This window comes from Phodopus roborovskii, unplaced genomic scaffold (assembly GCF_943737965.1).
Source record: "Phodopus roborovskii unplaced genomic scaffold, PHOROB, whole genome shotgun sequence".
NCBI lineage: Eukaryota > Metazoa > Chordata > Mammalia > Rodentia > Cricetidae > Phodopus > Phodopus roborovskii.
In genome coordinates, this window is record NW_026126482.1 from 4,303,500 (window position 1) to 4,327,853 (window position 24,354).

General features: G+C 46.1%; 1 protein-coding gene across 1 annotated transcript in view; it reads right to left on the minus strand.

Annotated features, from left to right (window-relative positions):
- Ntrk2 (neurotrophic receptor tyrosine kinase 2) overlaps positions 1 to 24,354 on the minus strand; it is a 320,583-nt gene that overhangs the window by 137,590 nt on the left and 158,639 nt on the right. The window contains exon 12 of the mRNA XM_051194182.1: positions 5,444 to 5,632. Within this exon, the coding sequence (XP_051050139.1) occupies positions 5,444 to 5,632 (189 nt within the window). The remainder of the gene's footprint in view (positions 1 to 5,443; positions 5,633 to 24,354) is intronic.

A 24,354-nucleotide genomic window follows, 5' to 3' on the forward strand; every position in this document is an offset into this window, starting at 1 on the left:
TCCCAGCCTTGCGCTGGGCAGAGCAGACTTAACTTCTCATTAAAGTGCAAGCCGCAGCCTCCCAGGGTGCACTGCCAGTTCCCGAAGCATTTTGTGTCTGGTCAAGTAAATGCTTAGAAGAAAATGTGTTTTTAAAAGGAAAAAAAAAATAGGCAAAAGATATGGGTAATCTCTAAATAGCTATCTACCCGTTTGCAAATCCTAGCTGTGACCACTAAAATGGACAGTCATACGATGACTGCACCGAGGTCTGACATGGCCTCATGGAGCCCTCGGAGCCATCGCTCCCTGATGTCAGGAGCGAATGGAGCCCTGAAGAGAACTCAGAGCTTTTGCTCGTGTGTACTCAAAGTGGCTCCTCGAATGTGCTGAAAACCTCTATAGATTGTGGAAACTCTCGCTTCCCTTTGCTGGCAGTCAAATGACAAGGTGGACATGGCAGGTAAGAGGAAAAGGCGTGGATTCTGTGACCAACGGCTGGTCACACAACTGCTCTCTTGAGAACACCCGATTTCCTGCGCCTTTGCAGGATAGCGAGCCTGTGCTTGTCTGTACAGTTGCCTGGTAAGCATATGATCCGTGGGGAAACAAACACCTGTACCTGAAGAGACATGGAACACACACACACACACACACACACACACTATAGGGAGATGAGAAATGTCCATTTTGTTGAAAATAAAGTAAACTTCCAAAATAAATAAGTAAACTTCCAAATTCTTGCTATGCATCTGCTTCTGGGAGTGGCTCTCCCTAGGCATTGCATAGAGGGCAGGCGTGTTCTTCAAAACAAACATTTGAGGGTATGTATTAGAGATGGTCTTAATTAAATTTAGGTGCAAGGCCTATGATCCTAGCTAAGTTACAAGGCTGATTTGGAAACATCATGCACGCACACACAAACCATAATTTTAGGAACAAAAGTATTCTATGGATAAAATACATCCCCACCCATCAACTCAAGACATGATTTGGGAGTTTTCCTGTTTAATATGCTTTGTTTCTGTTTTTCAACTCTGAAGGTAAGCTTCCATTACACCCTGTCAAAATCTTTCCCAACAGGCAAGGTGAAGACAGTAACACAGCTGCCCTTGGGTAGTTTGTAAATCTTACTGATCAACCACCCATGCTGTAAGACGCTTTGGTTTTCCGACACATCTACACAGACTAGTTGAATAAAGACCAACTCCAGACTTGATGTTGCTGAGCTCCTCAGCTCCACCTTGCCATCATGCTCGAGCGAGGAGATGGTCTATAGATGGTCTATAGTGACACAACACTTTGAGGGGCTTAGTCATTAGAACGCTCTGCTTTGTCCTGGGAAGGCAACTTCTTGCTTGGCTAGTTATGGAAGCTAAGGAGTGACTTCAAGATGCTTTCTGGCCAGAATTTGCAGATAACCATAGAACTCTTCTCCTCCATCAGGCTTGGATTTAGCCTCCTTTGGTTCCTGCAGTGATGCAGGAGCCTCCAAATACCAAATTATTATCAGGCGGTCTTGGGGGAACCTCTGGGCCCTGCAATAAAGTAGACAGACTTTCTATTGGAAAGTGCTCAGGAGCAAGGCAGCCCTGTTCACATCACCCTAAAAAGCTCATATAGCATCTCTGGATTTGGTGAATGAGCATTGCCACACAGCCAGCTCAGGGTAGCACAAAAGTGTGTCAAAGGGTGTGACTGCTCATCACGCCTCACTGAAGCAATCATGTGCATCAATTACAGAACCCTAATCTAATCATGGTGTTTGCGATTCAAGTGCGGAAGCCATGTCTCTTCAGTCAAGACACTTCTAAGCATTGTCCACTAAATGAGGTATTTAAAGTAGGGGGTCCCTAAGGCCCAACTCAGGGGGGGGGGTACTAGCAATCCAGGAGCCAGATCTAATCTTGACAAGGACTTCATACTTGCCCTGCTTAAGCATTTGAAATCTTGAGCCATTCAAATAAAAGAATAAATGTCTACTTTCTCTGGGCAATTTGATCACACCAGACCCATGCCCCAATATGGTCTTTATTACTTTATATCTTCATATCATTTTTCCATGGTAGCCTGTTCCTTCTATTGACTTGCCAGGTTCCTGGAAATTGGATGCAAACCCTTTATGTAGCACAGCCTATCTCAGTGCTCATCAGTCACGTGATGATCCAGTTGGGCCTGACTGATGAGTCTCACCACAGTCAGAAATCAAGCCATCACTACCACTAGGCCCCTGGTTCCTACTTGTAGAAGTACTGCGTCTAATCAATGAATACTTAACATATTGAAATATACTGTCTAGAATGTACCCCTACAATTCAGTGAAAGGAAAGAGATGTCACTCTTGGCCACGAAAGGTGTGTAGTCTCAAGTCAACATCTCTGAATATAAAATACAACTTTAGGAAAGACCAGCAGACACAGTAGCATATGATCCAAACGCACGGCAGATTCAGAGGGATGGCGGTAATACACAGTCCAGCGATATTTGTTCTATTCTAAGGGCATGGGAGAAATGCTAAAGTATCTTCAAAACCTGTGTAATGATTTCTTTTGTCATGACCTGTGCATCTTTTGGGAAGAGCCTCCTTTGAGAGGTTACTAGAAGTTAGTTTAGGACATTCAATAGAACCACCTATCTTAAATAAATCTCTCAGAACTTCATGGGCTTAAAGCAAGATACACTTCTGCACGTCCAGCCTTTGTGCTTAAGTTTTGAAATAGTTTAATTGGGACGACTGTAATTTGTTTAGTCAAAGAAAAGACTTCATAGTGCTTATTTTTCTAAAATTGCCTAAATCTAGTTAAATTGTCTAGCATTTTGTTAAAAGTATATCCAATAAAAACAACATGTACACCAGTAAAACCAATGAAAAAGGACTCTGAAGACTCTGTTACAAATCCATTGACAACTAATACTTCAGCAATATATAGTCACATCTGGTCAACATCTGGTTGATGTCAAAAAACCACTATGTCCTGTCTTAGGTTATGGTTAGCGGCTGAAGTTGGTGCTTCTCCAGGGCTAACACTGCACTTAAAACAGGACTGCGCGCGCGCGCGCGCGCACACACACACACGCACACACACACACACACACACACACACACACACACACAGGGCACAGGACAATGCAGACACTGAAGGTTAATGAACATACTGGAATGATGTGTGACGTTTCCAGGGATGGGGGAGGGATGATAGGAGTGGGAAGAGAAGGGCAGTCTCTTCATTCCCATTTCTTTGATAAAGTATCCATGGAAGATAAGTGCTTTTTTAGAAGTGTTTGAAAAAAAAAATCATTAAAGATAATGTCTGGGGAAAAAAAAGTTAGTTTTAGATTATGTAAGATAAGATATGTCTGAGAATACTAGGCCTGGAAGGGTGTTCAGGTGGGGGGGGGGGCTCGGTGAGACATTACTCAGTGAGACATTGTAAGGAAGGACTAGCCAAAGAGGCTTGGTGGTCTAGAGCCCAGCCCGGAGGCCAGAAGCTGAGGGGAAGCCAGGGGTTCCGAAGCTCTCTTAAAGTCCCTTCCAAGTGTAGGTGACATAACATGGCTGAGCCGCAGAGTGAGAGGGGCCCCAGAATTACCTAAACTGTTTCCTGAAATCTCCGTAGATTCTGGCCTGATGGGGTGATTTTCTGCAAGCTTCCTCTTGAGACCCTGAGGGAGATGTTCAGTGGGGTCACAGGCCGGGCGGCCACCCATCCAGTTCTCCCACACAGCCACTGACCCTCTAAACACAGGAGCTTTTCTTGCTGAAAACATTGTTTTGCAGGGCTGATCACTGGGTACTGGATATCAACTGGTGTGCTCTTCCCTGGGGAGGACGGTTTCTCCCCCTCCCAGTATTTCTTAGTTGCCTGTGGTTCTTTGTGTAGGGTTGAGGCCCTGTGGCAACCCTCCACCCACACTAATGTGTCTATTTTTGCCTTTCTTCATTCATCCTCATTAGGCATATTAGACCAATGGTCTCTGATTGATGATTCGGCCTTACTTTTCCTCCACTGAAAAGGAAAGCAAACTTAATGTTAATTTTAGTGAACCTCAGCTATTCAGCCTGGGTCGGATAGAAATCACCACACAGCCTAGTCCTGATGGAGACAGTGGTGTCAAGATAAGATATTTCTAGGGAGGATGATGGGAAAGACCCCAGATTCTCTTACCACAGTATCTTAATATTTCTTCATATTTGGCTGCCACATATATAGACACCTCAAGGGTGCTTAGTGAAGCCAACTTCCACAGAGAATGCCTAATTCTCAACAGTATCTCCTGTTGCCTCAGTCACACCATAGTTACTAGAATCAATGACACCATGACTTAATGTTTGAGGACTTCTACCAATCTTTAAGCATCCTTTTGTACTTGCCATATAACAAATTCAGCTAACATCTTTGGTGGGGCCCGGTTTTATTCATTACAAGCTTATAAGAATGTTAACTCTAATACTTAGTTCCAGCTCCAGTCTTAGACATACCTTGAAATAAATGTAAATGAGTAGAAATAAAGAGAAATTTTTTACTTATGTACAGAAAGATCTCAATGAGTTTTCAGCAAACTATCAGTCTCCAAACCTAACTTTATAATTGCCCTCCTTAGCCTCCGGGACAGCACAGTAGAGCAACATTTAATAGTAGGCAGGATACAGAGATGTAGCTAGACAAAGGACAGCCACCTTGTCAATGCCAGGGAGCCCCTGGGATCAGGGACAGCAGATGTCCTAGCTCACAGGGTCTCTTATCCATGCATGAGAGAAGGCCTGTATTCAGATAGAGAACGCCTGTGCATTCACTATGCTTTGAATTTTCTGCTGCTCTTAAGTATTGCTCCATACTTTACATCTGGTCAGTGGCTCAGAAGATGGGAAAAGGGGCCTGACTCACGAGTAGGGGCTGATGGGCTAGCACGGTTATTAAAAGTAGAAGCCATCCCCCTTCTCACACTCATACCACTTGATGTAACAGTAGTTACATCCTAGAAATTAGGATGAGAAAAGAATACACAACTACCCCAAATCAATACCACCTGTATGAAACACAGAGCCTTCCTGACTGCCTAGAATGCATGCTTTAATTGCTTTCAGTGAGCCAGATTTAAGTTACAATTGCCTGTCAAGTATAAATTATGGATATGCATTCTAGTGACACTTCTGTTTTTTGTCTCCATCCTTCTCCAGATAAGCATGCTTGATTATAACTTCACGTTGACAAATGATTGTGGAAAATGGATTCCAAGAAAAGTCCATATGTGCCCACAGATCCCAGCCCAGCAGGGGACAAACCCTGAGAATTCCCTAAGTAACCAATGAAAGCATCTAGCCTGTAGGCCAAAAAGTGCAACAATCCTCAAGTATTTCGCGCTGCCCTCAGACCCAGCCAACCTTGTCAGAGGCCCTGACAAACAGAACCATAGAAGCAGCTACGCAGCAAATGGGTCAGTAAGTATAAACAGCTGTACTTACATGTGTCTGGCTTGAGCTGGCTGTTGGTGATGCCAAAATACTGGGGGTTTTCAATAACAGGAATCTTGGTCATTCCAATAATGACAGCATCAGGACCGCCCTCGGAAGAGGATGGAGTATTGCTCCCGTTGGAGATGTGGTGGAGGGGGCTGGCTGAGTCATCGTCGTTGCTGATGACAGAAGCTGGGCCTAGGGTTGGAAGAAGAGTCGTTCTGTAGTTTAATGGCTTCAGCTGAACTTTAATTCACATACATTCCCAATGGGTAATTTCAGAGGGTTTGATGTGATCACAGAGCGTTGCCATCACTGCTACAACCTAATTTTAAGACATTTGCCTTGCCCCAGATAGTGTTTTTCTCCCATTTCTGCCACTCCCAGCCCCAGAAATCCACAAATTTGCTTTTCCACTCTTGAGTTGACAAGCCTTGGCATCCCATGCCATTGCAGCCAATGTAACTCATGACTTGCATTTGGCATCGTGTTTTGACATTAACTCTCACCGCCATGTGAGTGGACACCTCCTTTTCGTTGTAGAGTGATCCTAAATTGTGCAGACATGGCATGCACTGTTTGTCTGTCCCCCTGCCCAATGAAGGATTTGTGACTCTTGACCAATAAGAAAAATGCAGCTGTGAGAACTCGTGGGCACATTTTTGTGTGGGGCCGCACGCCTCCTTTGCTCTTGTGTGAGATTGGTAAATCCTAAGGAAGGCCTGTGCTTAACATTTTGACTGATTACACTGATTTACAAAGCGTCTGCACAATGCTGTGTTAGTCAATTATCACCAACATGTGAGGGTTATAATGGCATTTCCATTTTCTGTAACTGCATGTACAGCTCCCAAGACCTGTGGTTCTATGCACACCATAAGAGTTCCCTGTCACTGACCTCCTGGCACAAATCCAGGACACCTGTTTCTCTGGGGACTGTAAGTGATGCTGAGAGTTAGGAGACCTGAGATCCTTATCTTCGCCCTTTCACTCACTTCTTCGAGCCTCTGGATCTGCTTACATTTGGGAGTTGCATTAGAGAATGCCCGGTTGTTATCTTATGGGACTGGAGTGAGATTAGGGATATGAAAACGCATTACAAACTTCAATGTGCTTCATATACACTAATGGATAGGCCCTATGACATTATTGGGATCCCTTTATATTAGAGCATTAGCTTAATTATTTTCCATACATGGATTAATTTTTAACCCAAAACCTCAAAATACATGCCTCTATATTCACTCCACTACATTTCGTCCAGTCACTGTATCTACTGACTACTCAAGTTGTCCAAAGTTGGCAACCAAAGTAGATTCGGAAAGATAAAAGTGTATGAGAAGACTCCAGAATACTGAACATCAGATGGGCAGGAACGCCACACGTGGGAATTCACGTCTTTCAGACACGGAGCACACATGCCCGTGAAGTGTGTGGAATGAACAAACTGCCCGTAGTGACGGTGCAGAAGGCGCAAGGGCAGAGGAAGGCAAGGCAGAGAGAACGGGCAGAGTCAAACGCCCAGGCAAGGCAAAGGCTTGCTACAGAGGGGTGTCCGTGTTGTGCTTCCACCCAAGGGAGTGCGATTTCAACCCCACCCCCACCTCATCCCCCCAGCACGCTTCGGGTCCTTCTCCTCATCCTTAATTATTTCCATGTAAAGCAATTACAAAAACAAAGGTTGTTTTGTCAGGTTCTGATACAGCTTGAATCCCTATTCAATATAACGATAATCCACCCACCAAACTCCAAGATCCATTTCCCCCTGTGGGGATTACTGTAGTTTGTAGTGACAACAGTTGGACATTCCCCAGCTAGTTGTGTCTTAAACAAAGTATGCAGGGGGAACCCACTGCTATTATCAGTAATTCTGAAAGCGGTCTCTAAATTGGAGTGCATGTAAGTTGTGTTTAATAATATACTCTGGCTTGACTCTGCCAACATGTCCTTGCACAGCCAACTTAGAAGCCACACAACGCCAAGGCCAAGGCCAGCCCGCCAGTTGTGTTCATCTTGTGTCTTGCTCGTCTGTGTTCACAAACAATGGAAACGCTGCCAAGTGTAGCTGTGCAGACAAGTCCCTGCTAACACCCGGCCACCTCTGGTTTGCGATCTGCTTCTAGCAGGGATGGAGGTGGGGACACGCTACTCCCGCGCTTCCGAGCATTGTCAAGAAAGCTTTCCTGCCTCCGGCTCTCTTGTGAGGCGCCCAGAGCAGCTGTAAGGCCACCAGCTACCAGTGTGCTACCCAGAACACTCAAGGGAGGTGCAGTCAAGGCTACATATTTCTCAAGATTCCAGGGTCCGCCTTGACCCCCACGGATGGAAAGTTGTTATCTTCAAATATTCTGTGTGTTGTCATAACCCCCCCCCACACACACACACACACCTTGGCAGGGGTTAGAAACACATTGGCTTCATTTGGTTTTGTCTCTGGTTGTCCTCTGGCCCCAGTCAGGCTGCTGTGAGAATCACAACAGTGCTGTGTTCTGAGTAGAAGACCATGGAGAATTCTCCAGGAATCCAGCTCTAACTCACCTCCCAGCTGCACCCTGGAGCCCTTGTACACAGTAACGTCCTGTTTAGGTCCGTCCGACCAAAGAACTCACTCTCTCCTCCTCGGTGCTCACCAACGCACAGCCTTTGTCCCCTTACCCACGAGCTAAGAACCAGTCCCTCATACAACTTAGGGCAAATGGATAAGGGCTGAGGTCACGGCAACCATGCATGGGGAAGGCTCCTGAGGTCCATCCTGGCACTGGTGGAAAAGCAAGACAATTTTTCAAAAGTCTTTTCACGTTGTGGAAAGTCGCCGTTGACAAACGGAGCATCACAAACCTCTGCCATTTATCAGAGGAATATTAATTCAGCTGCTGCTCCCTTCATTAGTGATGTTCCAAAGCCTGGAAGATTGATACCGCTGGCAAGGTTGTGGGAATTAAGACCATTTTTCTACGAACATTTTCATATAATGGAACACGGAGCGCATCGAAGTCGGGAGGGGAGAAAAGCTCCCCCCCCCCGGTGGGGACAATGAATGTCTATATAATTTGACAGCAGCCTGTCTGCGCATTCTGTGATTTGTGTCTTAGTGTGTCTGTGCGCGCAGTTGAGCAGACACTGTAAAAAAACGAGAGGTGAGAGGACGTCGCAGTGTGGTACGAGAAACTCGGATGAGAACTTGAAAACTGTATTATAACACTAATACAAAGTCTGAGTTGCTAGGAATGCACACTGCAACCGAATTTGGCGTAGTTCCAGTAACATGGCTGATAAACAGGAGGTGTGTGTGGAAACATTTTAGCTCATTTTTTGTCTGAATATAAAAGAAAAAGACGTGCAGAGAGACATAGCTTTCTCTCAGCAGGGCTACATGATAACATATCCTGTACATTTGTTTGGATTTTTAGATGTTTCTAAGTCCAACATAACACATAGATTAAAATGGCCATCCGGGAAATGACCTTTCTTCTCAATACCAACAATGCCTTCAGTGGAGGGAGCGATAGTACTTGTAAGCCGCTGGACGTACTGACCATACGCACCAGATGTATTGGCCATACTTCCCTTTGTTTTCTGTGGGCTGGTGCTTTGGCCCCCTGGGACCTGCTGCCCAGTCTCCAGAGACAGTAGATGCCCTGCCCACCAGTGCATCTTCCACACATAGATCAACACAGCCTACACCTCCAAGTCACCTTCCTTGTGTGGCCTTCACACGCCAGGTCCCAGTCTGCCTTTCCTATCACGCTAAGGCCGGATGCCACAGAAGTCAGGGGATCATGGAAGGCTGGAGCCTGCTGATTTACTGCAGTCAGACAGTCCTAGATCTGCCTCCCCTGCCTGCCTGGTTCCTCCTCATGGAAACAATAGGGTAAGTTCTTACCCTCATCTCTCTGTGTCCTCTACATCCTGACTGACCAGGGGTCTCTCTGTAGCATGACATTTCCCTCTTAGAAGCTCTGAGTTGTAAACTCACTTCGCAATGCTCCTCCCTGCTACTGTTGGCCTCACCACGCTTGACGAATACAGCAAAAGCCTCCAGTGGGCTGTAGTTGGGACATTCTGAAGAACAGTCTGCTGCCACTGAAGAGGATGCATCACCTTTGAGCATCTCTCAGGGCAAGCCCCTCTGTGGTAAGGTGTCTAGGGAGTGTTGAGGTGGGTACAGTGATTGGCTTCTCAGGGGAGGGAAAACACCATCCTCCAGCACTGTAGGCTGTGAATGGCTCATCTTGATCTGCACATGCACCCCTGAAACACGAAGAACCCTACAGACTACCCTGGAGTTGAAAACCCCCTGATGTCTAAGCAGATGACAGGCTGTTTCTGAAATGTGTCCCCCGTCTACTTTCCCTGCATTTGGTAAGAGAGGTTTTGCATTAGAATCTTTGAGACTAGTGATGGATCGAGAAAGTTGGTGGCTTTTACCCTCCCAGGATTTTTCTGGACAGTCTGTCTGAGCCTGAGCTTGGTCCTCTGATCATTTGCAAATCACTGGACAGACACTGCTAGAGAACATTTGACTGGACAAGGTTCCGTGCCCGGGTTAAAAAGATAAAGGAAGCAGGCTTTCAACCAGGCAGTGGTGGCGCACACCTTTAATCCCAGCACTCAAGAGGCAAAGGTAGGTGGGTCTTTGTGAGTTCAAGGGTAGCCTGGTTTGCAAAGTGAGTTCCAGAACAGCTAGGACTGCTATGCAGAGAATCCCTATCTCAAAATAAATAAATAAATAAATAAATAAATAAATAAATAAATAAAACAAAAACAACCCAACAAACAAACAAACAAAAAGGAAACAGGCTTCCGTTTGTGGTTGGGCTAAGCAAACGCAGGACAGTTCAGAAATGAGTGGCTTCCTTAAGCATACCTGCATCCGTTGCTTAGACAGTTCACCTATAGCCAACCCCGCTTCAAAAAAGAACAGCAACCAAGAGCCTGCCTGTGAAGATCAGACTTTGGAAATGCACAGGGGTAATGGGAAACTGTCTTCTCATGCCTGCCATGAAGTTTCGTCTTTGTACCCACAGAAAACGCCAAGCGGAGTGGCGGTCCTGAGAGATCGCACCTGACTGGGTCCTGCATCTGCATTCACTCCACGAGCCGCACGCTCTGCATATCTGTTGTCTGCATTCGGTCTGAATGCAAGGAACAGAATGTAATCAAGCACAAATCAGTGTCTGGATGTGGAAGTCTCTGTTTTTGAGAAAAAAAATTACCATAAACGAACAGCTAATTTGCCGGTTTGGAATCCTATTGCACCATTGCCAACGGAACAAAGTTAAGAGCCAAACTTGCCCAAGCTTGCTGGTTCATTCAGCCAACTGTGCAGACCGCTGTGGCCCTGACAGTTCTAGCCCGGTCTTTAACCTTCAAACGCCTACCTGGAGTTCAGACAGCCATCACCATGTGCCCTGCATTAAAAACAGGCCAGCTTCAAGAGTGCAAACCTACTGACTACAAAGAGTTTGCAAAAGTAATGCCTTTTCTAGAAAAAAATAAGCTAGGTCTTTGCTTCAACAAATCTAAAACTGGGAAGACAGAAAATAAGTCAAAGGCCAATGAATAGAGAGAGAACCTGAGACCGGCAGAGAGAGAGAGAGAGAGAGAGAGAGAGAGAGAGAGAGAGAGCCCGAGAAAGTTCTGCAGAGCCAAGCTACAGGAGCCCTTATCCACACCTTTTCTTGACTTTCCCAATTCCAAGAAATCTTGAAAACCACAACAACACATAAAATAAACTTCGAAAGAAAAGTGGAAACTGGAGGTCAAAAGAACTTAGTATATAACCCAATAACACTCCCTCCCCCCAAAAAAGAAGTTTAAAAAATGAAAAGCCGCTGGAGACCAAGACTTCCTCTTAGACACCTGGAAGCTGGGCTTCAGATTCCTATGCAAACACTTGAATTTCATCCTGAGAACATGGAAGTTCAAACCAGAAAGCTGACCTCCAACGAAATGGCCCAAGCCTGGGGTTAACAGCTCTGGGCTGCTGCTCTTTCTAGCAGGACAACGTGGCAGGTGAAGACCCACAATGTCCCTGACGAACGGGCCACAGCTTTGCAGCACTGTGGGAAAATAATGAGAGAAACCAGATCTCACTTGAAGCCCAGAGAAGCAGCACAAAATCCCTGGGCAGGGGGAGCTGAAACCGGGGCCGGCCGGGATATTGGAATGCTGCATGTATATCTGCCGTGTGGGATGGGCATCGTGCAGCCCTTACAGCACCAGACCCTACTGGACTCGTATGTGCAAGGCCCCTATTGTTTGGAGGGCCACCGGTGACCGACGAAAGGCACAGTAAAATGTCTATTCCTTGGGCTCAACTGTTGACTTAGGGAAACTCTGGGGTCGAAAGTATTTTCTGTACCACAGAGAAATCTATGGTTGTGGGGCCAGGAAAGGAGCAGAGGCAACCTAAGTCATCGGCATCTTTGCTCTGGGCTGCACAGTGTCCTCATAGTCAAGGTTAAAACTAGGTTCAAGAGCTAAGGGAAGTGAAATGGTGCAGGTAAAATCTCCATGCACTATCATGGATGCTTCACAACCTGCTGCCCTGCTGCCCTAACTGTGTCAAGCTTAAGCTTAGGCTTCGCCTTCCAGGAATACTGCATTTGGGGCTTGTAGCCTAAGCTAATATTTATTTATTTCACTATTTATTTCACTAGTCAGTAAGGATAAGGAAAACAAACCCTAGGGCCCCAAGCAAGTGGTGAGCTTAGGCCTCAGCCCAGAGCTGACATTCACAAATGGTTGACGTTGGTCTAAATGCTTCCTTCCAGGTTTTAGAAACCAGAAAGAGATCTTGACCACCATGCAAAGCCAGATAAAGATGCTTTGCACAGCCGTACGGTGGTGGCGCACACCTTTATTCCCAGCACTCAGCAGGGAGAGGCAGGAGGAGCTCAGTGAGTTCAAAGCCAGCCTGGTCTACAAAGCGAGTTCCAGGACAGCCAGGAATGTTACACAGAGAAACCCTGTCTTGAAAAAAATAAACAAAAAGAAGGTCCCAGCAGTGTGACCTTTGCCCAGGTCACAGGGGCTCAGCTTCACTCACCTGAGTGTGTCTATCCCAACAGTGCCATGCTCATGGAGTTGCCAGGACCAACTCTGCTCAGAGGGTTCACATTCCTACCAGTCATGTTTGGGGTATCCTGAGCGTTAGTTTCTTTGTCAGTGGTGAGGATCAAACTCGGGGCTCACAGATGCCAGGCAAGGGCTCCACCACCAAACTAGCTCCTCTGTTCCTCGGCATTTGATGGACTTATCTTTTTAAAGAATGATAGCCTAGATCACATTTTTCAAGACTGTTTTCTTTCCCTTCTGAGGAATTTTTCAGTTACCTTTTCTTTCTTTCTACAGAGAACCCACTAAAGGTCAACATTCGTCTCTCACTGACTATACATTTGGGGATTGTTTCTATCCATTAACGTACAATAAACACAGTGGCACTGAACATCTTCCACATCTGAGGCGCTTACCCCCCCCCTTCAAGCATCACTATACTAGGATAAATCCTGTTAATAAATAGAATTTCTACTGAGGACAATCTTGGTCAGAATGCTCACTTTTACTAACAACACGTGAGGGAGGGGTCTATAGTTGAGTTATCTAGCTTAATGTCCAAGTGAGCGGGAGCCACTTCCTACTTCCTCTCTGCCCTTCATGCAGCTGAGGGGGAGCCACTTCCTACTTACTCCCTGCCGTTCATACAGCTGAGTCAAGCTACTTCCTACTTCCTCTGCCCTTCAGGAAGCTCCTTATTGAGCAGAGACTTGGCAAGACAACTCCTCCTCTCCGCAACCCTGAGATCATTACCACATCACTTCTTGCATGGTGCTGCATTGTATGAATACATCAAAGAACACTGTAGATAGGAAACGTGTAGGTATGCCTCTACAATACACACTTGCTCTTCAGCTGTATCCTTCCTGGGTTACAAATCACCCCGAAGTTGCTGACAGGGAGTCAGATCAGAGAGGCTGATACACTCAGTCAGCCCACACTGTAATGACAGACAGGCGATCTGCTCTGAGAACCGGGTTTTCTTCTGTCTTTTAAAATCGCCTTTCCCGTATCCAGAGTTGCCAAAATTCACCAGGTTTGGGGAGATTATTATTAATTGAGTATTCCATGGAGGCAAATACTATTAGAATTTATCCAATGGACAGAGCAAACTTCCATGTTTGCCCGAAGGGGCTTTGGTAGAAAGAGAGACATTCTAGAGACACTTGCATGTGTGTTGGGGATGGGGGTTACTTAGAAGAGAGGAAGCCACTCCACCCTGGAGTGAAGATGAGGTTTCCGGAGTCACATTTCTGGATTCCACGGCACAGACTGGAATCAACCAAGCACAGAGTGGGGACATAACAGAAAATCGGGGATATCCCCAACTTTCAATGCTCGGTTACACTGTTTCTGAATGACAGTCGTCTGGAAGCAACTTGCTCTTGGTAGATGCCACACTTCAGATTTTGAACTTTGAATCTTGTCTACAGGTTCTGGACTCATGGGAGACATTCCCTGTCAGGAGCAGATGCTGCTTCCATCACAGGCGGCCATGAGCCTGCCCTAAGTGCTCCGCCCGTGAAGCAGATGCCTGCCAACACGCTTGGACATTGGACTGAAAACAAGATCAAAGTGTCAGTACCCTCAGGCCAGGAAGAGGTCAGATCAGTTTATCTTAGATTGTGTTGGCTGCGGGATGGAGTCAGATGGGAGAGAAAGACAAGAAGCTGGCCAAGAGTTTGAAAGAGCAGCGAACGTTGGAGAAAAAACGATAGTCTGAGCTCGGAACGCGGAAGTGGGACATGGGCAGCGTCAGGGAGCCAGCGACTGTCAGCAAGTCAAGGGAAATCTGATGAGGGGTCAGGAAGCTCATAGTGGAAGACAGTGAGGTATACGATGTCACTGTCCATGGTGTCCCAGAGGACATAGGGACATCACAGCTCTAAACAGAGTTTGAAGACACAAATCCCAGATAAGTTATTCAGGGCAAAAATCCCTTAGGTGCTTGGGAGGAAATGAGAGGAGACTTCTTCAGTCTAGATTTTAACATCCCTAAGTCCTATGTGTCCGAAGGGTCCCTGGAGGGCAGCCACTGGGAGAGGGTGGGGCTCTTCAGAGGTGGAGCCTAATGTTAGAGCTTTAGGTCATTTGTGAGTGGGTCCTTTAGAGGATTGCAGGGCTCCAGGCTCTTTACTCCCAACCAAGGGTGAGCAGTTTTGTTCAACCATGCACCCTTGATGGGACGTGCTGTGCCATGTCCTCCCACAGGCCACTGAAGATGAATGGGCTCCCTTACAGGGATGAGTCACAGTCAACCTGTTCTGAACTGATCGCTCAGGCAGGGGCTTTGTTATGGAGACAGAAGGCTGACTAACATGGGAAGATGGGAAGACACATCAGGTTGGCAGGCCTGGGGCTCGGGACAGTCAAAGCTCAGGCCCCTAGGGAGCTAGAGAAGGGGAATGGGGTCTGGGTGGATCTCGGTCCCTGTTCATTTTTATTCACAAACACGAATAAGGGTACCTAACCGAGGCTAAATTGGGGTAAGCTTATCCCGACTCTAGGCTCCCTTTAGAAAGGGCACGGCCACGATGAAGGCAAGCATTGAGATTAAACGAGAGCCATTCTCTCAGGAGCTCTGGCCATTCATCTGCTCCTTCTTGATGGATTGAAGCGGCAGTCTTGAAACAGAAACAGTGCCCTTTTCTTGTGGTAGTCCACCCATGGGATTGGGGGCTGCCCAGCCTCCTCTTATTTTCTGTTTACTAAGAGATGTTTTGTTCACAGCAAAATAAAGGGCTCCCTCAAAAGTAAGGGTAGGTACAGTCAACATGAAGATTCTGTTGGGAAATTAACCAGTTAAACCCGAATGAGTTTGGGAAAAGCTGACCAGAAAGGGGAAAATAACACATCGGCACCCCAGCAACTCTGAAACAGAACTGAAACCAAATAAAATAAATAGCAAGAAAGATTAGTTTTTCAAACATCTCTCCAAGGAAACAGGATTTAGTAAGTTAAAAAGGAAGTATTCATAACCCAAGTGAAAGTCGGGAAAAGGAGCCAGTAATGGGGGACGGGAGAAACTTGACCGTCCCTGTAGATCCCAGCCACACAAGCCCTCAGCATCAGTGTTCCAGCGGTTTTGACCTTACCACACCCCAGTCTCCTGACAGTCCTTTATGTTTCAGAAAAACCACATTTGTACATTCATGTGTGAAGAGAAAAGTCACCAGTTTCCAGTACTTAAAACTCTGCACAAATTAAAACTTGCTGTGTTATCAAACGTTGTTATCTCCCGATCGATCCTACATCCCCAAGAATAACTTAGCGGTGGCGGCGGTGGGCAGAGGAAGGTACTGCTGTGCAGAAGAAAAGCACCACATCCACTTCCTGCGGCTGAGGGGACACACAAAGGAGGCAGCTCTGCCTCAGGGAGGGCGCTGAGAACCGTGAAGGCATCCCACACCAGCTGACTGCTTCCAAACCCTGAACTGCTGGCCACTGGCCTGGAGGAGAGGTGAGGCCACAGTCTCCGGGGAGTGTAGCTCAGGGCCAACCACAGTCTCGGGGGAGTGTAGCTCAGGGCCAACCACAGTCTCAGGGGAGTGTAGCTCAGGGCCAACCACAGTCTCCGGGGAGTGTAGCTCAGGGCCAACCACAGTCTCAGGGGAGTGTAGCTCAGGGCCAACCACAGTCTCAGGGGAGTGTAGCTCAGGGCCAACCACAGTCTCGGGGGAGTGTAGCTCAGGGCCAACCACAGTCTCAGGGGAGTGTAGCTCAGGGCCAACCACAGTCTCTGGGGAGTGTAGCTCAGGGCCAACCACAGTCTCCGGGGAGTGTAGCTCAGGGCCAACCACAGTCTCCGGGGAGTGTAGCTCAGGGCCAACCACAGTCTCAGGGGAGTGTAGCTCAGGGCCAACTCCAGTCTCAGGGGAGTGTAGCTCAGGGCCAACCACAGTCTCGGGGGAGTGTAGCTCAGGGCCAACCACAGTCTCTGGGGAGTGTAGCTCAGGGCCAACCACAGTCTCTGGGGAGTGTAGCTCAGGGCCAACCACAGTCTCAGGGGAGTGTAGCTCAGGGCCAACTCCAGCTCAGTTCCCTTATCTTGTACTTCTGGACACAGCTTTATAAATGAAAGTCCTGTCTCAGACTAGGAGGAGAGCTGGCATTGGGTTGAACTGTTCCGAACATCACAACACAAAGAGTAATCCGCACCCCGCCTTCACTTGAGCCTCTAAACTCACAATTCCATTTATTATCACTGCCTCTAAGAAACATCATGGAACAGTTCCTAGGGGCAAAGATGTGGCTCAGCAGTTAAGAGCACCGGCTGCTCTTCCAGAGGACCCAGCTTTAATTCCTAGCACCCACATGGCAGCTCACAAGCATCTGTAACTCGGGATCTGACGGCATCTTCTTGTGTTCACAGTGACTACATGAACATGGTGCACATACATACATGCAGAAAAAAAACATCCATAAACATAAAATAATGTTTTTAAAGTTTCTCTGTGACAAAGAAAACGTATTATGGCTTAAATCCTTGAACTTGACATTTTTTCTTTAATCTTGCCCCTTAGACTGTTTGTTTCCCAGCTGCCTTTGCAGCCAGTGGAAAGGCCTAGCCACCCAGAGTCCTCACACTCAGCGCCTGTGCTGACCACCTGTGCCGTTTGCCCTTCAACTTGGCCAGAAAGAAGAGAGTACACAGGCAAACTAGGCATTAATGACCTGAAGACCACATTGAGCTGTTGCAAGGAAGAGCTACATACGAGTGTGGACAGAACTTCCCAGGGACAGTCCCTTTTAGCCCCCACTTATCCATGTGCAAGAATCAAACCAACATGTGTGATCCATTTCCAACTCTGGGTCACATGTACAACAGTAGGTTCTGCCCCTAACTGATGCACGTAGCTAAGGAAATGTACATATATGAGTAGGTAGAGTTTTTATTGACTCTGTGTCTTCTTGATCATTCTCTATCAACAGCTGCACTTAATGTTAGAGTCCATTCTCTCTCTCTCTCTCTCTCTCCATCTCTCTCTCTCATTCTTACACTGGCTTTCTGATTCAGCTCCCCTACATCCCTCCAGCTTCCTGTAATCTCCCATGATGATTCTGCAATTATCATTTTTGAGTATAAATCAATTACTGCCGCCCTTAGACAACTTCTTGTCACATTTTTATAAGCTTCTGGTTGTCACTCTAGGACCTGTGATTTTTCCATGTGTCCCCCTTTCCCAATTTCCTAGGAAAGAACCAGTAGGGACTGACCCATGCTTTCTGTACCTTGTCTTGTTTATTTGTATTCTCCAATTGTCAGGTCAAATATCATACCCAGCCTCACTTTAGTCTGAGCCTCTCTAAGACCTTCTCTTCTATCTCTCCATTGTCCTATCCCGATTTGGAGACTTGAATAATGACATAGTGTCTACCTCAGAGTCACCTGGTCTCAAAGTGCAGAAGCTAGTTCATTCCGCCTAGCCATCTGCCATTGGCCGGGATCTCCCGGCAAAGAGAAAGTCTCTTTGCAGAGTCATGGGTAGCCTGTAGCTACAGGTTAGTCCACCCCACTCCAAACCATGATACTTGAAACACTCCAAACTCAGAAGCGTCTTGAGCACTGGCCTCTCAGAGGGAAGAACTGCATGTAAGATGCCAAGCCCAGGCCAAAGAACAGCCAAAATGCAGACACACGAAAAATAATGAATAAAATCGCCGTCAGGCCATGTGTGCGCAGTGTATGTGACACATAAATCAATTCTGTGTTTGGAATTAGGTTCCATCTCCAGGACGTCTCATTATACATGTGCAAATATTCTAAAATTGAAAACAATTACAAAATCTAATTTTGGAGACAAGATGTTCAACTTGTCCAGGGATGGTGGCAGCGAGGGATATGTCTGGAACACTTACACGCTTTGCTATAGGGAGCCTACTTATGAGTGAGGGTTACCATCATTGCCAGAGCTGGTACACACAATCAACGCTCTAGAACTGACGAAAGAAATGCTTTTAAACACAACAGTATCAAGTATAAAAATACAAGGAAAATGCCAGTGTGTAAATTATAAATGCAATATAAAATCACTATGCTTTGGGAATACAGTACCTACCTGACTCCCTGTAGACCTATGAAGGGACTCCACTGATCACAGTACAGCTTGTCATCTGAATCTGTGGCTCTGCATTTGAGGATTCAACCAATCACCAGCTGCAGATATACATACATACATACATACACGATACATACATATACACACATACATACATATACAGTGCATACATACATACAAAATACATAATACAAACACACACAGTACATGCATACATACATAATACATACATATAAACACACACAATACATCATGCATACACACATACGCAATATATACATATATACACAATACATACAAGCATATACACATACATAAATCATACATATATACACAAAACATGCATGCATAAACACATTCACAATACATACATACACACATAATACATGCATACATGAACAACACATATGCATACGTATGCAACAATACATGAATGCACAATATGTACATACATACACACATATACAATATAAACATATATAATACATACATATACACATACACAATACATACATACACATATACACATACACAATACATACATACCTATCTGTTCTGAATATATTTTGGTCACTATTTCCTAAACACTATAGCATGACATTCACACAGAATTTGCATTATATTAGACACTATAACTGATATAGAGAGATGATTTAAAGTATGAGGAGGGTCATGCTCAGGTGAGGTACACTGTGCCCTTTTTTTTTTTTTTCTTTGCACAGGAGCTCTGAGAACCTTGGCACCCATGTGGCCCTGAGCAGGCCTCCTGAGGATGCTGGGGGTTTCAGTATTTAAAGGTGAGAAACACCCAGGAGCCAGCACTCCAGACAGCAACGTGGAATACAGATGCCAGACTAGATGCCAAGGAGCTTGGCTCTCCAGCATGATCTAGAGTGAGCCTTTCTGTAGGAACACTGAGAACATTGACACCTGGCCTGGCATCTGGGAAATGTGAGTTCATGTGCAACTTAAAGAAGAGCATTCCGTCAACTGGCCTAGATTTTTCACTGGAAAAATAATCTTCAGATTCTTTTAGGTCATTTTTCTCATCTTAAGAGGAGAGCCCGAGCCCTGCAGAAGCAATCTTTCAGACGGTGCTTATTAATACTTGCTGCATGACAGGCGCTTACGAGAGATTAGGTGCTACCTTAATTAGGGGAACTCGGGCAGCTTTTGCTGTCATGTTTAAAAACAACAACAAAAGCTGAAACAGAAACCTCGGAGCCCATAGATTTAAAGTCCAGAAGCCTCAAGCGAGAAGACATGAAATTACTCTTGCTTGAAGCACAGCAAGGTGTCCCAATCCTATGTTTCAAACAACTAATTTTGGCAGTCATTTTTCCCTTTCACTTTGAACACATGGACGATTTCAAAGAAAATTCACCTCGTCTCACTCACAATTAAGTTACACAAAGCCCTTGGTTTTTCAAATCAACTGCAAATTCCAGAGGCCACAGCCTCCACCATGAGTGAAAGGGAACCTATGCTCTGGGGGCTTATTCCCCAGGCGTGGGCCTGGAGGAGGGCCAGTCAGCCCTCCCTGATAACAAGACAGCTGTGAGAGAGTGGACTCAAAGCTTTGCCTCTCTCCCGTGCCACCCCAGTGAGAGTTCAGAGTGCTCTGAAAACATTTTCCCAGCTGTCCTAAGCTCCCTGAGGGAAGGCAGGTGACCGTCTGCACACACACATTTTCCTGATGTTCCCATCTTAGCGCTGCTCCACACACATTCCAACCCCCTTTCTTCAAAGCCAGCTAGTGATTTAGAGCAAAAGCTGCACAAAGGCCCCACTTTGGAAGTGACCTTAGCGGTCCTCTAAGAGAATGACAAGCCCACAGCGCTTGGCGAACAGTTTGTGACACATTCCCTTGAGACTTGGTTTCCATGGAGTATCCAGTGAGTCAGACCTGGAGGACTTGCTCAGACTGGCCCATAGTGCCCTGCCACCGAGTACACCCTGATGGGAGATGCCATTATGTATATATGTTTCTCATACTGGTTAATAATAAAGCACTGTTGGCCAATAGGAAAGGAAGATAGGAGGGACTAGGAGACAAGGAGGAAAGAGGAAGTAGTAAGGAGGGGTCAGGATTGAGAGCCTGGAGAGAACAGAACCACCATTCCTCTGCTCTCGGTAAGACCACGTGGAAATACATAGATTAACACAAATGGGTTAATACTTAAGACAGAGCTAGCCGATAAGAAAGTAGTAACTGGCCAACAGTATAATATCAAATACAGAGTCTCTGTGTGATATTTGGGGCTGGCGTGGCGGCAGGACAAGACCAGGCGGCGGCAGGCGGAAAAACCCGTACTTCTTACAACACCCCAAGAAAGGAAGGTCCCTGCACTCCGTGGCTCTGCTTGCTGCCTTTACAGTTTTGCCTTTCCATTTACGTCATTGATATTTGTGATTTTATTATTGAGAGTGTGCATATAACATAGAAATCCAGTGTTAGTCCCTCTGGATTATCACTTGCTGCACCTAACGTGGGACCACCACCCAGGGAGCTGTGTGTGTTGCATGAACGGATTTTACAGGAGAGAACTGCACACCTAGGTATCGAGCAATGACTAGACATTTTTCTTGTCCAGTCTAGCCAAGGTCAGAAAATGTGTGAGACTGATACAACAGCCGAGATGTTCAGTCTTACCGCTGAATACTCTTTCTTTGGAAGTCCTCACTGTGAAACAGTACAAACAGAATTACATGCACTAATACAGCAAAGCACTGAATAAAATAACAAAAAATAGAACAAAATGAAATCCATCATTTAAAACAAAATGCCAGATGAACAGTCCAGCTGTTTCTGCTCTCTCACTTGAGGCGGCTGGGCATGGTCAGTAAAAGGAGCCCAGACCCATGAGAGGAAACTTCTTCCTTTACTCTTTTCCATTAAATGGTCAAGGCGTTTTTTTAAGGGGCCTATATTTTCTGGGAAAAAAAAAAAATAGCAAAATTGGCTGTTCAGGTCCGGAAGTCTCAGATAGGGGTGATTTTGAATCTAGAGGAAAATATCAGTATTAGGAGATATTTGGGGATGTTCCCATGCTGGGGTGAGGTGGGGGCATGTGTTGTGCACATCCAATGGCTTGAAGCCAGAAATGCTGCTAAATAACCACAATCCCTAAAGATTCCCCCTGGTACAGAACCTAAGATCCTCGGTGCCTGGAATAGATCCCATAGTCTAGAACCTGCGATCCAGGATGCAGAAAACCTGAAATCCTTAATGCCTGGGACCGATCCCATAGTCTAGAACCTGCAGTCCAGGATGCACAGAACCTGAGATCCTCAATGCCTGGAACTGATCCCACAGTCTAGAACCTGCAGTCTAGGATGCACAGAACCTGAGAACCTCAATGCCTGGAACTGATCCTGCAGTCTAGAACCTGCAGTCCAGGATGCACAGAACCTGAGGTTCTCAGTGCCTGGAACTGATCCCACAGTCTAGAACCTGAGGTCCAGGATGCACAGAACAGTCCATACAGGGCATTATCATCATCGTTGTTACCACTACCATCACCATCAGGAAGTGGATTCAGATTCTATGCCTTGGGAGTAAGTCAGATTCACCATTTCTTTACAGGCACACTGCAGTCACTTAGGTTGTCTCTAACCTAATTTAACAGTAACTGCAGTCATTGTCCTGCCCCCAGTAGAGCTACCTCGGTGGCTTGTGAGCTGGTGTGTTCATGAAACCTTCCTAGACACTGTCAAAGACACTCAACAGTGTGACCCGGCCACACTGTCTGACCCCAGCTTGTCAGCTGTGACTTCTGTGAAAACATCCTAGTCTCCAGTCTGCACTCTCCAGCTGAGCGTGCCAGGATTCTTCCTATTGTTACTTCACTCAAAGCCTACCCATTGGCTGCCTGACCCGTGCTAGATGGTGTATAAATGCAATGACGGTAGAATAACCACAACACCCCTCTGTGAAATGTCTCCTTATTCTTCAAGTAAAAAGATAAATTAATAGATCTTTCAGCTGCTTCTCGGGGTAAGTATCTAGTGGTTTTCTGCATTTACATAATTCTATTTCTTCTATTAGAGTATAAGGAGTCTGCAATATTCCACTCATTTTTTTCCACAAGCTTCATCACAATTACAGTGTAATCAGCTCAGGTACTCTGCAGATGTATGTGCTCAATAAATGTCTCAGCGCCCTAATGAAATGCTTTAAAGGAGACAAACATCAGGCTGTTGTCTACTGGTTCCAACGTTTCAAAGACAGCTCTTCTTTCCCAGTCACAGATGGTCTCCAAGTTTTATTTATCTGCCTAACTCTCCCCTTACTGTGTGTTATAAGCAAATTGTGTACACACACACACACACACACACACACACACACACAGGGGGGGGAGAGTGTGTGTGTGTGTTATATATTTTAATCTTTTCTCCCTACTGCATTCCAAATATCAAATACAGGGCTTGGTTAAATTTGAGCATTCCATGAAGAGCTAATTAAAAAGAGAAAAGATGAGTGAACTCCACCCAACACCTTTCAGTATTCAGTGGAAAGCCAAGTTTGGCATACATGGGCCCATGGCTGGGTTACGTACCCAACTGTTCACCTTCTTCTCTGCAGGCCCCTGGCTGGGTTATATACCAAACTGCTCACTGCTCTTCTCTGCAGAGACCTGGACCCTACTGTTTATATCTGCTTATGCAAAGTAGGCAGGCATGGCACATGGATCCCAGGTAGAAGTTTAAGGCTTGACAGGATGCTACTTCCTCTTGCCCCTGCCAGGGTGACAGACAACAGCATTCTGAGCCTCTGGCTCCGGAGACAGTAATGTAAGTGGAGCCCCTTGGCCTATGGGCATTGCACAACAAGAGAAGAGATGATCTTTTACATCTTTGGAGTTATGGCTTCTTCAGTAGTCAAGTTTCAAGTAAATCATCTTAAAGTCCCAATGCCTGTACAAATACAGAGACTTGTACAGTGGCCCAGTTACTTCTTGACTGCATTTTTAAGGCTGGCTTCACAAATGGAAACCATGCCTTACACTACCAATGAGGCTATGAATCTTGAGGCTAGAGAGCTCATGGGCCGGAGGGGAAAACATACTTGGAATTCTTTTGCTAAATAAACTTAGCCATAAAACAGCTTCTAATAACATATCTCCATATCCACAGACCAGTTCATCACTCGGCTCACATCAGGGAAGATTCTTCGGAGACCTAGAACTGGTCAATGTGGAGAAAACGAGAGTTTGGAATGTTCAGCACTACCTGGGATATCTCCATGGCACCCCTCTCCTTAAAGCTCTGGGATCCATGCGGAAGAGGGAGAGAAAAGATCGTGTGTGAAGGGGATAGATAACTTCAAGAAATGGAGATTTCCAGACCCGGTAGAGCAGACACACGTATACCCTCACAGCAGTGTTCACAGCATGCACAAGACCAGCATAGGCCAAGTCAGACAGAGTGCCAGCAAGAAGAAGGACAGGTGGACACAAAGCCCCACCCTCGCTGAGGCGCTATTGGCATTTGATTGCTGCCGGGAGAGGCAAGGGCTCTTCCCTTCAACGGCAAGACACCTGGTGCACCGCCATACCCCAAGGCAGGCCTCAAGCTCAAGATAGGACTCGGCACAAATTGGACTTGATGGGTGGAGGGGAGGAAAGAGGCCGGTGGGGAGGAGAAGAGGTGCAGGTATTTGGATAGATGGAGATAGAAGTCGGTCTGGGAGGAATTGAGAGAGGGGGATCAAAATACCTTGCGTGAAATCCTCAAAAACTAGGAACATTATTTTAAAAACGAATAACTCTATTGAAAAGCAAACGCTGTAGACCATCATCT